Source organism: Heterodontus francisci, chromosome 10 (genome assembly GCF_036365525.1).
Source record: "Heterodontus francisci isolate sHetFra1 chromosome 10, sHetFra1.hap1, whole genome shotgun sequence".
In the NCBI taxonomy this organism is placed as follows: domain Eukaryota; kingdom Metazoa; phylum Chordata; class Chondrichthyes; order Heterodontiformes; family Heterodontidae; genus Heterodontus; species Heterodontus francisci.
The window spans coordinates 72,722,986-72,740,522 of NC_090380.1; the positions used below are offsets into that span (position 1 = coordinate 72,722,986).

General features: G+C 44.0%; 1 protein-coding gene across 1 annotated transcript in view; it reads left to right on the plus strand.

The window, feature by feature from the left end:
- trim45 (tripartite motif containing 45) overlaps positions 1 to 3,628 on the plus strand; it is a 49,663-nt gene extending 46,035 nt beyond the window's left edge. The window contains exon 8 of the mRNA XM_068040736.1: positions 3,030 to 3,628. Coding sequence (XP_067896837.1) covers positions 3,030 to 3,137 — 108 coding nt within the window. The 3' untranslated portion in view covers positions 3,138 to 3,628. The remainder of the gene's footprint in view (positions 1 to 3,029) is intronic.
- Positions 3,629 to 17,537: the final 13,909 nt, after the last annotated feature.

Here is a 17,537-nt window from a genome sequence, read left to right on the forward strand (position 1 = left end):
CCTCGAGGCTACCCTTGCCAATTTGACTAATCTAGACCCTGCAGAGATACTTGTACGTGGAGCGTCCTCCCAGATGGTGTGCGCTGGCGATGTATTTTCTCCGCCAGTGCCACTGCCTTCAAGACGACACGCAGCTCCCGGCGGAGTCCATTAGCCGCGCCTCTCTGAGGGAGTTGCCTGTCTTTTACCAGGATCTATTCTGAGTCTGGAACATGGTCGCCTCCAGTCAGGGCGCTCCCCCGCCGGTGGAGGAGAGCGCCTCAGCTGTCTGGGCGGCCGACTCCGGGGACGGACCAGCGGGCGGAGGAGTAGCCAAAGCCCCCGGGACGCCCCTCGCTGCAGGTGGCGAGGGGGCTCGGGAGTGCGGACTCCCGGCCGAGTTGACCCCCACTCGGCCGGAACTGCTCATCGGACCCAGGCCCCGAAACCCTCCTTGGGAGCTGGTCCCACACAACCCAAGCCGCCTCTCGGAAATGCCCTCCGTGCCATTCCAATCGGCGCGGAGGGGTTTCCTGTACAGGCTGCTCCTGCACACTCTCCACTTACTCGCCCTAGTCAGCCGGCCGGACACGCCCTGGCAGTCCACGTTGCCGTCTGGCGGCGAGAGGAAACTCCGATGGAGGTCTCTCTATGCGGGAGTCCTCCCCCTTTACATCGGGGACCTGGGGTGGAGGGTGTTGCACAGGGTAGTCCCATGCAGTAGGTTCACGGACTCCCAGGCCGCCTGTACTTTCTGCAGCCTGGACGAGTCCGTGTTTCACATATATATGGAGTGTGCGAGGTTGCATCCCCTGTTTGAGTATTTGAAGGGGCTGCTCCACAAGTTCTGGCTGCACTTCAGTCCCATCTCCTGATCTTTGGGCACCCGGTGCGGGGGGGCATGGGCTGGGAGGAGGATCTCCTCATCGGTCTGCTCCTGGGCCTAGTCAAGGTGGCAATTCACAGGTCCAGGCTGTGGGCCGTCGGGTGTCCATCCTCCCTGATTGCCTGCCCCTCTTCCGCGGTTACGTTTGCCCCGGGTGTCCCTGGAGAAGGAGCATGCGGTGTCTGCCTGTACGCTTGAGGCCTTCCGCGACCGGTGGGCACCGCAGGGACTGGAGTGCATTGTCGATGCCGAGAATGGCATTTTAATTTGAGTTTTTTCTTTATTTATCTGTTTTTAATAACGTTTTTTTTAAAAAAATGTATATAAAGGGGGCCTGAGGATTAAAGGCCCCCTTGACATGAAATATATAAAAGGGGCCTGGGGTATAAATGCCACCAGTAGACGAAAAAAACGGGGTTAGATAGAGTAAAGCTCCCTCTACACTGTCCCATCAAAAGTCCCAGAACAGGTACAGCATTGGGTTAGATACAGAGTAAAGCTCCCTCTACACTGTCCCCTTCAAACACTCCCAGGGCAGGTACAGCACAGGGTAGGAAAAAAAAGGGGGAAAAATGGACTAATCCAGTCTATATGCATATTAAAATCACCCATGATTATTGCTGTACCTTTCTTACAAACCCCCAGTATTTCCTGGTTTATACTGTGCCCCACTGCGGAACTACTGTTTGGGGACCTATAGATTACGCCCACCAGTGACTTCTTTCCCTTGCTATTTCTTATTTCTACCCAGACTGATCTCCAGTGCCTCTATCGTTTCTCACTACAGTACTGATCTCTTCCTTCACTAACAAAGCTACACTACCTCCTTTTCCTCCCTGTCTATCCTTCCGAAATACTGAGTACCCTTGGATATTCAATTCCCAAACCTGGTTTCCCTGCAATCACCTCTCAGTAATCGCCACTAAATCATACCCATTTGTCTCTATTTGCGCTGTTAACTCATTTATTTTACTCTGAATTCTTCGTGCATTCAGATGCAAAGCCTTTAAGTTTGTTCTGTTATTAAATTTCACTACTCTTGTGCGATTCCTTGGTGCAATATGATGTTCACATGTTCTGTCCCTTCCTTTTATTTTCTGGTAATAGCCTCACCACTAACCTGCACTCCTACCTTCTCCTTTAACTTCCTGTTTTTCCATGCAACTGAACCCTCCACCCCGCCCCCCCCCCCTCCACCCACCCACTATTTAGTTTAAAGCCCTATCTACAGCCCTAGTTATGCGATTCGCCAGGACTCTGGTCCCAGCATGATTCAATTTTAATTGAAGAAATATTAAAATAATCAAGTAGTCATGTTAGGACTGGATTATATTTAAAAAGCTTGTAGTTTAAAAGTACTAATTTGCTGCTATAAGATTCTGCCCTTTGGATGAGCATCAAATCAGATATCGTGTGCTAAACTGATACCACTCTGGCCTTGACTATCTCAACGATGAAACTAAACAATAGGCAATTATACGAAGTCAGATAGCAAAAGGCTCAATGAAAGAAACAACGTTCCTTTGAATGGACAATATACACAGGTAGTCAAACTCCAATTAAACCAATAATTAAATTAACCAATTATGAAATTACACAAACATGGTCTGAGATGAGGTATTGATAATTTAAGGGACATCTTTGCTAGCTGATCATGTACTGGATGCTTCCAAAGGCAGAATTCGAAAGAATTGCTGTCAATAAAGCAACTTGAGGAAAGCGACAACTTTGTATCAACCTGATCACCTGATTGAAGCTGTAAAAGACTGTTTTGTTTTGATAAATATTTGTTTGATTTTATTGGGTTAATTTGAGTTAGTTAATTGCATAATCAAGAAGTAAATTAAATTAAAATACTCAACATACAAAAAAAACCTGTATAACCTCCACCTCCAGTGTGACTGCACTCTTTCTCTTTTCAAGGCTCCTTTGGGTCTGCCTTATGGAATTTGTCCCTTCAAGCACAATTTTTCATTTAACAAGTTTAGAACTGTCTTCATGTTACTTCACAATGTTGGCCTCAAGTAGCGTGTTCAGAAAATGACCATGTATTGCCTTCTGAGTGTCCCAGAATATATGTTCTTATAATTTTGTTACAATAATAAAACTGAGGCAAGAGGTCAAGTTGTAACCTTTGGGAAAATTTTGCTTTTCTTCTATCGAGATCAATCTCCCTACATTGGAACTACAGAACCATACAGGCTTACTAGGAAACCAGGAAAAATGTAAAGAACAACACCATTGCAATCATCGACCTGACCAAATCATTTGACTCAGTGGCTCACGAGGCTCTGTGGATTTTGCTCCAAAGATTTGGATGTCCAAGAAACTTCATCACAATTCTGCAATTGCACCATGATGATATGACTGCAACTGTCTTGAGTATGAGATCTGAAACAGTCAGACTGGGGTTAAACAAGCTGCGTGATGGCCCTCATACAATTTACAATCTACCTGATAGTGGAAAATCAGTTGCCATCAGGTGTATCAAATTCCACCTGGATGGAAAACCCTTTAATCTCAGTCACTTCTGTGCCAAAACTAAACTGACCACCATACTGTTACAAGATTGCTTCTGTTTCTTTTGTAAAATATGTTTTAAGTACATATAGTTGCATTATAGATACTGATTCATCCAGAATCTTGAAGAGATTGCTGAACTTTGTGGGTTTTAAAAAAAAAAAGTCACCAGAAGGTTCCTGGATTTGGCTAGTAAACAAGTCGTGCTGGAAGGCATCTGTCTGTGGATAATCACCCAGCAGGGGTTATTTTTGACTTGCAGAGATGTTTACAAAGGAGTGACAGATCAAGATTTATAGATATAAGAACAAGAAATGCTGGAAATAGCAGGTCTGGCAGCATCTGTGGAGAGAGAAGCAGAGTTAACGTTTCAGGTCAGTGACTCTTCATCAGAACTGGTAAATGTTAGAAATGTAATAGGTTTTAAGCAAATAAAGCAGGGGTGGGGCAAGAGATAAAAAAGGCAAGGTGTTGATAGGACAGATGGTCACAGAGAATAACTGACCAGAAGGTCATGGAGCAAAGGCAAATAGTATGTTAGAGGCTTGACTTCTGGAATGTTTTTAGTTTCAGTTTGAACTGTTACATCAGACAGTGGGTTTTTGCCTGCCAGAAGAAGACCCAGCTTAGTTCTCTCTCTCTTGAAAAGCAAATCCCGCATACAGTGTGTCAGTTTCCTATTTCCAGCTGTGTCTGAAGAAGTCCTACTTATTGACTATGTGGGAACTGAAACAATGTTGCTGCATTTTTGCTGTAAGACCTATCTGAAGCCTCCGTAGTCGCATTTTTTGGAAAGCCTCTCCAGACTGATATTCAACATTGCCTGGAAAGAACTGTTCTAGGACGATCCTAGTGACAGCTGTCTAGATGCATTTGGGATGCCAAACAAAAACCAAGGACAAATATTCAGCCTAAGTGGTTTTCTCTTCCGTTTTCTTTGTAACAGCTATAAACAAAAATCCTTTTTTTTTCTCAGTTAACTGGTGTGTGTGTGTGTGTATGTTTTACTTCAATTATTGGTTAAGACTTGTTTTATAATAAACTGATAATTTTGTTGTTTATTAAAGAAACCTAGTTGGTGCGTTTTATTCTGGGAAAAATAGAGTATGTGATTGACCGTATCGGTAAGTGGGAAAATTTAAATATATGTTGTGATCTGTGGAGAATTGGGACTAGACTAAACAGTGCACTCATCCCCACTAGGTCATAACAGTAGACATACATGATCACAGTTTGTGGATGACTGCAGTGTTGTTGCCCACTCTGCACCAGATTTGCAAGCCACTCTCAATCTCTTCAATTCTGCATACAAGAGACTCGGCCTGTCCTTGAATGCTGCCAAAGCAAAACTCATATATCAACCCACACCTGGTCAGCCAAATATTCCATCTCCCATATATGTTGAAGGAGAGTTTTTGGAATATGTTGAGCACTTCCCATACCTTGGAAGCCACCTCTCTCAAAAGGCCACCATTGACAAGGAGATCCAACACCAGATCAGCTGCGCCACCTCAGCCTTCTACAAACTACGGCAGTGAGTGTTTGACGACAAAAACCTCTGCAAGTCGACAAAAGTCCTAGTGTACAGAGCAGTTGTTGTCACCACACTCCTGTACCGCAGTGAGACCTGGACTATGTATCAGTGACACATAAAAGCACTAGAGAAATTCAATCACCAATACCTCCGCCACATCCTCCAGAATCAAAAGGAGGACCGTTGAACAAACACTAACTTCATGAAGCCAGCTCCACAAGCATTCAGGCAAAACTCCTGCAAAACCAACTTCGATGGACTGGACACTGTGGCCGTAAACCATCCCCCTCACCAGGTCCTGTTTTCTCAACTCTCAAATGGCCAGCGTTCCAGGTGAGGACAAAGAAAATGCTTCAAATACACTCTTGACCTCTCTTTGAAGATTGACACCATTGATATTGATGACTGGGAGGCACTTGCTACCAATCGTTCAAAATAGTGACAACTTGTCCATCAAGCAGCATCATGCTTTGAGCCCAAACGCCTTAATGATGAGGCAGAGTGATGGCAAAGAAGGAAAGAAAAGAAAGCAAATCCTGCACTCCGGATCTCACTACCTCATTGGATGTCCTGCTCCATGTGCCCAAAGAGCAGTGGGTCGAAAATCGGCCTGATCAGTCACCTGAAGACCCATTACAGAAACTAGCGACCTTGAGTAGACATCATCCTCGAATCGAGAGACAGCCAATGACAACAGGTTTACTATTGTAGCCATTCAGTCCATAGTGTTTGTGCTGCCCCTTAGCTAGTACATTTTAAAACAAACACAAAAGAAAAATACTGCAGATGCTGGAAATTTGAAATCTGACGCAAGATCAGTGACCTGAAACGTTAGATGCTGTCAGACTTGCTTCCAGCAATTTCTGTTCTCATTCCAAAAGGGAATCTAGCTGCTGGAATGTTCTTATAGCTTGTAGCTTCCTCTGCTTCAAATATTTGTTCTATTTTCCCTTAAAAGATGCAATCACTTGCTGTGGCTATGCATTCCATACTCCAACAACCCACATTATAATATCTCTCCTAATCTTTGTCCTCATTCTCTTAGTGGCTATTTTAGGTTGATTAACCCTGTCATTGACTCTCCAACCAGAGGAAACAGTCTTTCTCTATTGACTTTATTAAAACCTTAATCATTTTAAAAACTTCTATTAAATCATCACATAGCCTTTTCTGTTCCAGTGGAAATAGTCCCAGCAACATTCCGTAGATCAGATAGAGAGCCCCTGGTCAATAAGGAGCATCTTGGAATTCTGTAAAGGATAAAGGAATGCCTGTTATGACCAGGTGAGAAAAGTGTCTAGGGGTCGGTCCCTCTCAGCCTTCACCTGGTCTTACTGTAACAGGGTTTAATTTTAAACACACCATGTTTTGAGCTAACCCTCGGTGAATCCTTGTTCACCACTTTCCAATTATAAGGCAAAGAAATGAGCACAGACAAGCTGTCTGAGGTTTAAAGAAGAAAAGTGAAATTTATTAAACTTAAACTCTAATTCGATTGACGCCTACGGCTACATGACGTGCCCACGCTATCATGCATACGCGATACACAGGCAAATAAGGACAGAAAAGTGCAGAAGAAAAATAAAGTGGAAAGGTTTGAGGCAATATCTGAAGAGTTTGTTACGGTTCTTCGAGCTCACTGCCAAGTCCTTTTGTAGGTTGATCTTGCTTTTCGTTGGGGCCCAGTATTCTTCTTAAACCTTGTTCACTGTAGGAGACTTTTCTCTCTTGGGGTTCATGTGTCCAAAGAAAGTCTTGGACTGGCAGACCTCATGGTCATCTGTCTGCAGTGATAATGCAGTCTCTTCTGGGGGAGCTGGTTTGATCATGGCCTCACACATTACACATTCAGGGACTCTGCAAGGGACCCTCTCCTGCCACTGCCCTGTCTCTCTGACCTCCTGTGGTCTTTCTTTCACTATTAGGGGGGCTACCACCTTCAATCCTGCCAAATCATTACCTAGGAGCAGGTCAACCCCGTCCACAGGCAAACTAGGGACAATCCCTATGGTCACCGGTCCCAAAACTAGGTCGCAATCCAGGTGCACCCAGTGTACAGGTACAGGCATACACTGTCCTCCAATACCATTCACCACCATTTTGCTGTTCACTGCACTCTCTGGGGGAAATGTCAGGCCTTTTCCCAGTAAAAGGGATTGAGTGGCCCCTGTGTTCCTGAGAATCACTATGGGCTTGCTGGCCCCACTCGAGGGGTATGGGGTTACTTACCCTTCAAACACAAAACCCTGATAGCCTTCAGGAATCCTATTAGCTTTTCCTGCACTGGCCATAGTAAGCTTCCTGGGTTGCACTCTTACTGCAGTTAAAGCCACAGCATACTCTGCTGTGCTTTCCATCAGGGTCCTGTCTTCACTGAGCGGGTGTGCCATGATTAACCCTACTGGTTTTCCCTTTAGTTTCCAGCAGTCAGCTTTTAAATGCCCTACTTTATTACAATGGAAGCACACAGGTCTCCGGGTCTCTCTCTTGCTCATAGCACCTTCCTTTTTAGCTGGAGGAGGGCCCCCTGTGTCTCCTGCTTTCCTTTCTCTTCCAGGACTGTCTGGGCTTCTATCGCCGTCCCACCTTTTGTCCTTTTCGGATTTGTGGGGGTGACTAGGAAAAGTTCTCCCCTAGGAAACCGACTTGTAAATTAAAGCAAACTCATCGGCCAGAATGGCTGCCTGCCGGGCTCTCTGAACGCACTGCTCCTTTACATGGGCCTTTATTGAGAGTGGGAAAGAGTTTTTACATTATCTAAATTCCTCTAACAGAACTACTTCCCTGAGATTCTCATAGCAGAGCTGTACTTTAAGAGCCCTTAGCCACTGGTCAAAAGCCAGCAGATTACTTCTTTCAAACTCCAGATAAGTTTGATTAGCTTGCTTTTTGTGCATTCTAAACTTTTGGTGATAGGCTTCGGGTACTAATTCATATGTCCCAAGGATAGCATTTTTTGTCAGTTCATAATTTGATGAACTCTCATCTGGCAAAAGGGAATAAACCTCATGGGCTTTTCCGGTTAGCTTGCTTTGCAGTAAAAAAGACCAGGTCTCAGCTGGCCATTTTAGCTGCCTTGCCAGTTTCTCAGAAGACACAAAAAATTCCTCCACATCTTCATTGAATTTTGGGATTAGTTGAGCGAGTTTTAGCAATTTTGTACCCAGCCCTGAATTATGCTCTTCCATATTGGCCATGCTTTCATTGGGGTTACTCTGTCGCCCCTTAGGTAACTCAAGCCGCTTCTGCTCTCATTCTTTGGATTCTTTCTGGAATATTGCTTCTCTCTCTCTCTCCTCTCTCACTCTCGTTCCTTCTCCTGTCTTTCTCTCTCTCTGCCCTCCCTTTTTCTTCACGTTCTTTCTGGAAGGCTCTCTCTTTCTCCCTCTCCTGTCTCTCTTTCTCTTTCCTCAAATTCAAGTTTCCTCTGTTCCAGTTGTATCTTTGCTAACACTCCCCTATCGGAGTCTGCTTCTAACCCTGTTTCTGCTTCTTCAGATTCAAGGGAAAAATGGTTGGCCACTAGCCTTAGGAGTTCAGACTTTCTAGCCTTGCCACGTACAGTGACCCCACACTGCTCAGCCATTTTCCTCAACTCCTCCATAGACAGCGCTTTTAACTTATACCAAGTTACTTCATGCTGGCTTGGAGAGCTACGAGCTTCAGTTGTAGACATGTTAGTATTTAATCACACACAAGCACAAGAAAACCTGAATTGAAACCTTGCTCTTTTTTGCTTGGGAACAATTTGGCTTCCCACTTCCAATTTCTCTCGTTTGTCTGTGGGTCAATTCCAGACACTAACACCCAAATTTCTGATAAAACCAGGTGAGAAAGGTGTCTCGGGGTCCCTCTCACCCTTTACCTGGTCTTACTGTAGTCTTCTTTTGGGCCTCCTTATCTCGAGAGACAATGGATACGCGCCTGGAGGTGGTCAGTGGTTTGTGAAGCAGCGCCTGGAGTGGCTATAAAGGCCAATTCTGGAGTAACAGGCTCTTCCACAGGTGCTGCAGAGAAATTTGTTTGTTGGGGCTGTTGCACAGTTGGCTCTCCCCTTGCGCCTCTGTCTTTTTTCCTGCCAACTACTAAGTCTCTTCGACTCGCCACAATTTAGCCCTGTCTTTATGGCTGCCCGCCAGCTCTGGCGAATGCTGGCAACTGACTCCCACGACTTGTGATCAATGTCACACGATTTCATGTCGCGTTTGCAGACGTCTTTATAACGGAGACATGGACGGCCGGTGGGTCTGATACCAGTGGCGAGCTCGCTGTACAATGTGTCTTTGGGGATCCTGCCATCTTCCATGCGGCTCACATGGCCAAGCCATCTCAAGCGCCGCTGACTCAGTAGTGTGTATAAGCTGGGGATGTTGGCCGCTTCAAGGACTTCTGTGTTGGAGATATAGTCCTGCCACCTGATGCCAAGTATTCTCCGAAGGCAGCGAAGATGGAATGAATTGAGACGTCGCTCTTGGCTGGCATACGTTGTCCAGGCCTCGCTGCCGTAGAGCAAGGTGCTGAGGACACAGGCCTGATACACTCGGACTTTTGTGTTCCGTGTCAGTGCGCCATTTTCCCACACTGTAGTAGGGTTTGATTTTAAACACACTGTGTTTTGAGCTCCCCCTTGGTGAATTCTTGTTCACTGCTTTCAAGGCAAGGAAATGAACACAAACAGGCTTGCTTAGGTTAAAGAAGAAAAGTGGAAGTTATTAAACTTAAACTGTAATTCGGTTGACACCTGATGATCCACAACGAGCTCACGCTAGCATGCATATGCAATACACACATGCAAATAGAGACAGAAAAGAGCAGAAAAAAATAAAGTGGATCGGTTTGAGGCAAAATCTGAAGAGTGTTATGGTTCTTCAAGCTCACTGTAGTCCTTTTGTAGGTTGATCTTGCTTTTTGTAGGGGTGCAGTATTCTTCTTAAACCTTATTCACTGCAGGAGACTTTTCTCTCGGGGTTCATGTGTCTTCCGTGGATTTCAGTTCCGTGAGAAAGAGATGGAAGCAGACAGGAGGAGAAGAGGTCTTTTCACTCAAGAGCACAGAGTTTTCTGCCAGTTCAAAAACTGGTTTGACCAAGTATTTTTTGTGTATTGTATGGGAAAAGGGGATAGCTCCTTTGTTCCAACACTGTCTGCTAATATGCAAAATTCTCTTTCCAGCCAGGGGCCTTGGCAATTCGTTGTAATAGGCCTTCTCCTTCCAGGGACAATTTGAAATTTAATATCCATGTGCGAAATTAATGTGCCTCATTCTTGGCCTGCATGAGAATGTCAATTTATCCAATTAAATTAATGACGTGATCCTCCATGGTCAGCAGATTTCTGGATAGTTGGAAAAGTTCTTCCAACTCTCAGAAATTCATAGACAAAATGGATTTTGCAATAGATTATCCAAAACAGGGACCTGGTTTCACAAAGAGTAAACTGCATTTCTGAGGCCAACTTTATTAAAGGAAAAGACATTCCTCGCATGAAACAGGAACTGAAGTTGCTTTGGTCTCGTAAGGTCTGTTCTTTCACATCAGTGTTACCGATAAAGCATGATGATTGCTACATTGCTCTTGTTTTCAGTCTGTAAGTATATCGATTCTATATATAAGTAGTATATAAAATTAATCAGATTTTGATACCGACAGGTTTAATATAACTTGACACTATGTTAAGACATTTTAAATATCTTTATAACTTTAATGAGGTTGTATTGTAATAGGTGCTGCCACTAGATTAGAGCTGCAACAATCTCCTCTCGCACTCTGGCTGCACGAAGGCCAGTCTGCCCATTTGGACTGCATTCTACAATCCGAGGGCAAGGTAGTAAATGGCAGTTTTTATTGGCATGTTCGTGAAGTGAAGTCTGGTGAAACGCCTGTGAGAAATATCAGTACCGAGCCAGAAGATGATCGTATCAATGTGTCCAGTAACAAAGCATCTGATTTCAACAGCTCATTGATAATTAAAGACTTTCACATTACTGACACGGGTGTGTATTATTGCAACATCATTATTCACGAACATTTACTTTCGAGGACGATCAGAGGCGCTGGGACTCATCTGTTTATTCAAGGTAAGGGATGTTGCGGAACTGCGTATTGTTCGGGTTAGGCATTGGAATCGCCATTAAGGAGGCATATGTTGTAGGACTGCAATTGCATGTACGAATGGTCGTGGGCTGCAGTGGGTATGAGCAGCCTCATCAGTGGTCCTTAAAGGGGTCATTAGAGGCTGCTTCAAAAACAGCTTGAAACAGTTTTTTCCACTTTTCAGCACTCCACTCAATATGTCCATCTATCCGGACATAACTTCACTAACAAATTCGTGTTTTCTTTTATACCCTTCAGCCATAGTTTACTCGTTCCTAGAGTTCATTCCGAATCTCTACTGTTTTGAGTTTAACTAATAGCCTTTTATATGGTACTCCCAAGTAGGAAGAAAGATAGAATCAAATATAAACAGATACGGAAACGATGAGCGCATTACCACCAGGGAAATGTATATAACGACCAAGACGAGTTACTACTTTTGGGAAGTTATTTTGAATGTAATCTGTAGTTGTGTATAAATGAGGTTATTACTTTTGAGAATGTCTACAACATGAAAAGATAATGGAACTACAACAGCAGAAAAGGACATTTGGGTGACATTACCCATTCCTTTCAATGAAACGTATGCAATCACAGTCTCAGATCATGGAATCAGAGAATAGCTACATGTGACTAGTGGTGTTCCACTGGGATCAGTGCTGGGACCTTTGCTGTTTGTAGTATATATAAATGATTTGGAGGAAAATGTAGCTGGTGTGATTAGTAAGTTTGCGGACGACACAAAGGTTGGTGTTGTTGCGGATAATGATGAGGATCGTCAGAGGATACAGCAGGATATAGATCGGTTGGAGACTTGGGTGGAGAAATGGCAGATGGAGTTTAATCCGGACAAATGTGAGGTAATGCATATTGGAAGGTCTAATGCAGGTGGGAGGTATACAGTAAATGGCAGAACCCTTAGGAGTATTGACAGGCAGAGAGATCTGGGCGTACAGGTCCACAGGTCACTGAAAGTGGCAACGCAGGTGGATAAGGTAATCAAGAAGGCATTCGGCATGCTTGCCTTCATCGGTCGGGGCATAGAATATAAAAATTGGCAAGTCATGTTGCAGTTGTACAGAACCTTAGTTAGGCCACACTTAGAATATTGCATGCAATTCTGGTCGCCACACTACCAGAAGGACGTGGAGGCTTTGGAGAGGGTACAGAGGAGGTTTACCAGGATGGTGCCTGGTCTGGAGGGCATTAGCTATGAGGAGAGGTTGGAAAAACTCGGATTGTTTTCACTGGAACGACGGAGGTGGAGGGGCGACATGATAGAGGTTTACAGAGTTATGAGCGGCATGGACAGAGTGGATAGTAGAAGCTTTTTCCCAGGGTGGAAGAGTCAGTTACTAGGGGACATAGTTTTAAGGTGCGAGGGGCAAAGTTTAGAGGGGATGTGCGAGGCAGGTTTTTTTTACACAGAGGGTGGTGAGTGCCTGGAACTTGCTGCCAGGGGAGGTGGTGGAAGCAGATACGATAGCGACGTTTAAGAGACATCTTGACAAATATATGAATAGGAAGGGAATAGAGGGATATGGGCCCCGGAAGTGCAGAAGGTGTTAGTTTCAGCAGGCATCAAGATTGGCGCAGGCTTGGAGGGCCGAATGGCCTGTTCCTGTGCTGCACTGTTCTTTGTTCTTTGATACAATTCTAAAGGGGGTGCAGGAACACAGAGGCCTGGGGACATATGTACACAAATTGTTGAAGGTGGCAGGGCAGGTTGAGGAAGTAGTTGAAAAAGGCATACGGGAGCCACACCATGTGGATTTCCTCTGAAAAGAGAAGTTGGTTCTTTGAAAAAAAGAATTCTTTGAGGAACTGGCAGGCCAGTACATTTCCCAAATCATTGCACTGAGGTCCAGCAGAGACCTATTTTTGCCATTCCTGTAAAATCGATACTTTGGTCTTATGCTGACCATCTGTTGAATAGATAAATTGCTTTTTTAGATGAAACATTAATAGGTCATGCTTTTCAGTATGTATTTATTTATTTGTGGTTACCGCAGCAATGGAATTGAAATCCTGCCTTTTATCAAAATGATCAAATATTTACGGCTGAAAGTTTGTTTTTGAATAATTCACTTTCTAAAGTCTTTTTTTTTACAGATGTTGATCACAAGTATGATTCAATTAAAAGTAGGTGCATTATATTTTTATTTTTCATTTCCCCATTGGAATTAACTCTTTAAGGTTAATCATAACTAATGTGGTAGATGGAAATTTCAGAAGTGAGAATGAGCAGGAATATTAGAGATAGGAAGGGACAAGAAGAACTTGAAGATTTGGAAAGCAACGATGATAAAATTGTCAACAAATCCCTTTGGAATAATTTTTTTGTTTACTAAGTGAGCTATTACTCCTTTAAAAATAATGTAGAACAATCTGTATTATTGTGATAGACCTATAATTCCTTCCCAATTCACACAGAGCAAGTTACTGGAACCTGGACCAATTACAGATTGTCCTTCTTCTCTAGTTTGCTCCAAATTATTACACCTACAGAATTACATTTGATCCAATACGATTATATTGCAGATTGCAGGACCATTCTGAATAATCTCCTGTCAGTCATCCGCTATATTTTGTTTCTTCTGCTCATGTGTTACTTCATACTCGTTGAGAAATTCTACTAAATGTGAAACAAAGGTATGTAAATACACCATATTCAAAATGATGCCTGACACGTTCAGGGGTTTTCACTCCTTCATGTTACTTAATTTTAGAAAGAAGTTATCGAACCTCCTTTCTCCATTTGAGGAAAAGGCTGAAACAGGTCTTTTTAAATTTCTGACACCCACGGTTTTTGACACCATACGCTATCCTCCTCCATTACGTTTTCTCTGTTATCTAGCTCTTTCTGTGATTCTGTCCTCCTGTGATTCCATTCCTACCACCCAGCATATCTCCAGCATTGACCTATCTTCATGCTCCTGTCGCTAACTCTGGAGTCTCCCAAGGATTTATTTTTGTTCCTTTCCTGTTCCTCACCTACATGGTTCCTCTTGGTAACGTCATCCATGGATGTTGGTCAGCTTTCATTTGCTGACAACATCCACATCTATCTTTCCGCCACTTTTTTCAAGCTTGTCACCACCTCTATGCGATCAGACTGCCTTTCTGACATTAAGTCATGCATGGATCATAATTTCCTCCAACTGAATATCTGAAAGAATGAAGCCATCATGTTGGGTCCTGCTATAAATCCCATTCTTCGACTGCATTGGTGTCAATTCCACTCCACTATCTCAGGCTAAATCAGGTCATGCAAAATGTTGAAGTTTTATTTACCCCAGAGCAGAACTTCAAATCTCAAATCCCACCAAGAATGTTCAATGTGCAGCAGTTTTTCCCTCCATCCTACCTCACTCCCAATGCCAAAAACACCCTTAGCTGTGCGTTTTCCAACTCTATTTTTGATTACTTTAGTGTCCTTTTCACTAGCCTCATATTCTCCACCCTTTATAAACTCAGCTATCTGTATCCTATCCTACTCATCCACCACCCCTTTCCTCACAGACCACATTAGTTCCCTGTAGCCCAAAATATTTATTATGTATGAAAAATGATGCACGGTCACAGCATTGATATGATGTTATGCCTATATGTGTCACTGTGAATGTTACGTCTAACATCATGTGACGGTGACTCAACTGAACAAAAAAATTTCACTTGAAGTAATGCAAAGAAATGGAATTGCAGGCAAAAGCAAAGGTGCAATAGCGAAATAATGAACCAAAGACCAAACACAGAGCTCTCTATACGCACTGAAACCATATGTAGAAAAACCCCAAATTGCATTCAAAAGAAGAATAAGTATCCAGCCCTCATTGAGCAGCTTTATGACAATGACTACCCCTCTCATTGAAAAAGCTTTGTGACAACTAGAACCTCATTTCCCTCCACTGAGCACCTTTCCAATAGTGTCCTCCCCTTCTGAGCAGATTTTGGACAATAAGCCCCCATCAATAACTTTCAATAACTTGAACCCCTCCTCCACACTGAGCATTTTTTACTCACTACCTTCCTCTAAATAAAAACATAGGAACATAAGTAATGGGAACATCAGTGGGAAACAGTCCATCAAACCTGCTCCGCCTGGCTGAACTTCTACCTTGACTCCACTTTCCCACACTATCTCCATATCCCTTAATCATATCCCTTGATTCCCTTAGTGCCCAAAAATCTACTGATCTTAGTTTTGAATATATTCATTGACATCCACAGTACTCTGGGGTAGAGAATTCAAAGATTCCTAACACTTTCTGTGAAAAAATTTCTCCCCATATTAATTCTTAATGATCTACCCCGATCTGAAACTTAGGCCAGAAAGTTACCCCTCCCCCAAGAGCGGGCTGGGGGAGGGGGTTGGGGCAGTGTGTTAAATTGAGTGGGAGGTTGGGATGGGGGTTGGGGGCGGGGTGCCGTTGCCGTTGTCTATTCGCCCCCAATGCCATTTTACCAGCGACAGGAGAGGTGGAATATGGCCAGCCTGCCCCATGCCAATTGAGGCCCTTAAGTGGCCAATTAATTGCCACTTAAGGATCTGCTCCTGCTGCTGCTGGTATATTACCCAGCGGTGGCCAGGCTCTTTGTCAGCCAAGGAGACCATCTGGTAATACCTGGCGGCCTCCTTGCGGGCTGGAGGGGGCCCTCCTGATCAGACATCCTGTGTCCCACAGAGAGCACCCCCAGTGACGCAACCTGTCTTCGTTGGAGCACCTCCCTCTACCCTCTTGATTGACTCCCCCACAGCCTCGCCAGGGCTCAGCCAATTGTCCCCGGCAAGGCCCCAATCCCCATTCACTCGTTCCAAGGGCGGCATCCATGCTGCTCCTCTCACTGGGTGCAATCCCAGCAGTGGCCACTGCTCCTGGTGGCACTGCTGGGACTGATGTGCTTCCAGCCTGTTGATTGGCCGGCAGCTCTTGGAGGCGGGACTTCCTGTTTCACAGGGGCACAAGTCCCAATCAAGGCCAATTAAGGGCCTGGGCCGTGTAAAATCACAGCATGGCTTCCAGGCCTGGTGGAGGCAGGCTTGGCCCTGACTTTTCAGCCAGAGGGTGGGGCCTCCTCCACAATGTAAAATTCCAGCCTTAGTTCTAGCCTCTCAGCATCTACCCTGTCAAGACCCTTAGAATTTTATACACTTCAATGAGACGTCTTCCCATTCTTCTAAAGTCCAGGGAATATAGGCCCATTCAACATAATCTTTCCTCATAGGACAACCCTCTCATCACAGAAATCAGTCTAGTAAATGTGCTTTGCACCCCATCTAAGGCAAGCAGAGGCTTTCTTAGGTAAGGAGACCAAAACTGTACACAGTATTCCAGATGTAGTCTCACCAAACCCCTTGTAATTGCAGCAAGACTTACTACTCTAGCCACCTTGCAATAAAGGCAAACACATAATTTGTCATCCTAATTGCTTGCTGTAAATGCATGTTAACTTACTATGATTGTGTACAAGGACACCCAAAAATTTCTGAATACCAACATTAACTAGTCTCTCACCTTTGAAAAAAAAATTCTGCTTTTCCATTCTTCCTACCAAAGTGGATAATTTCATACTTCCCCACATTATACTACATTAGATTAGATTTTAGATTAGATTAGAGATACAGCACTGAAACAGGCCCTTCGGCCCACCAAGTCTGTGCCGAACATCAACCACCCATTTATACTAATCCTACACTAATCCCATATTCCTACCAAACATCCCCACCTGTCCCTATATTTCCCTGTCCCTATATTTCCCTACCACCTACCTATACTAGTGACAATTTATAATGGCCAATTTACCTATCAACCTGCAAGTCTTTTGGCTTGTGGGAGGAAACCGGAGCACCCGGAGAAAACCCACGCAGACACAGGGAGAACTTGCAAACTCCACACAGGCAGTACCCGGAATCGAACCCGGGTCCCTGGAGCTGTGAGGCTGCGGTGCTAACCACTGCGCCACTGTGCCGCCCTTCCACTTCCTTGCCCAATCCCTTTGCAACCTCTTTGCATCCTCACCACAGCTGATTTTCCCACCTAACTTTGTATTGTCAGCAATATTACACTCGGTCGCACAGTCTAAATTATTGATATAGATTGTAATAGCTGAGGTCCAAGCGCTGCTCTTTGTGATACTTCATTAGTTATATCCTGCCGTCCTGAAAATGACCTATTTATTTCTACTCTGTTTTCTTTCCATTAATCAGTCCTCCAATCATGCTAATACATTACCCCTAATCCCATGAGTCCTAATCTTGTGCAATAACCTCTTGTGTAGCCTTTTGAAAATCCAAATATACTAAATACACTGATACTGCTCATTTACCCTGCTATTTACATCCTCAAAAATCTCTATTAGATTTGTCAAACACAATTTTCCTTTCGTGAAACTGTGTTAATTCTGCCTAATTACATAATGATTTTCCCAAGTGCTTGGTTACCTTATCCTGAGCAATAAATTCTAGCATTTCCCTACTACTGATGTCAGGCTGTTTTCTCTTTCCCTCCTTTCTTGAACAGCAGGG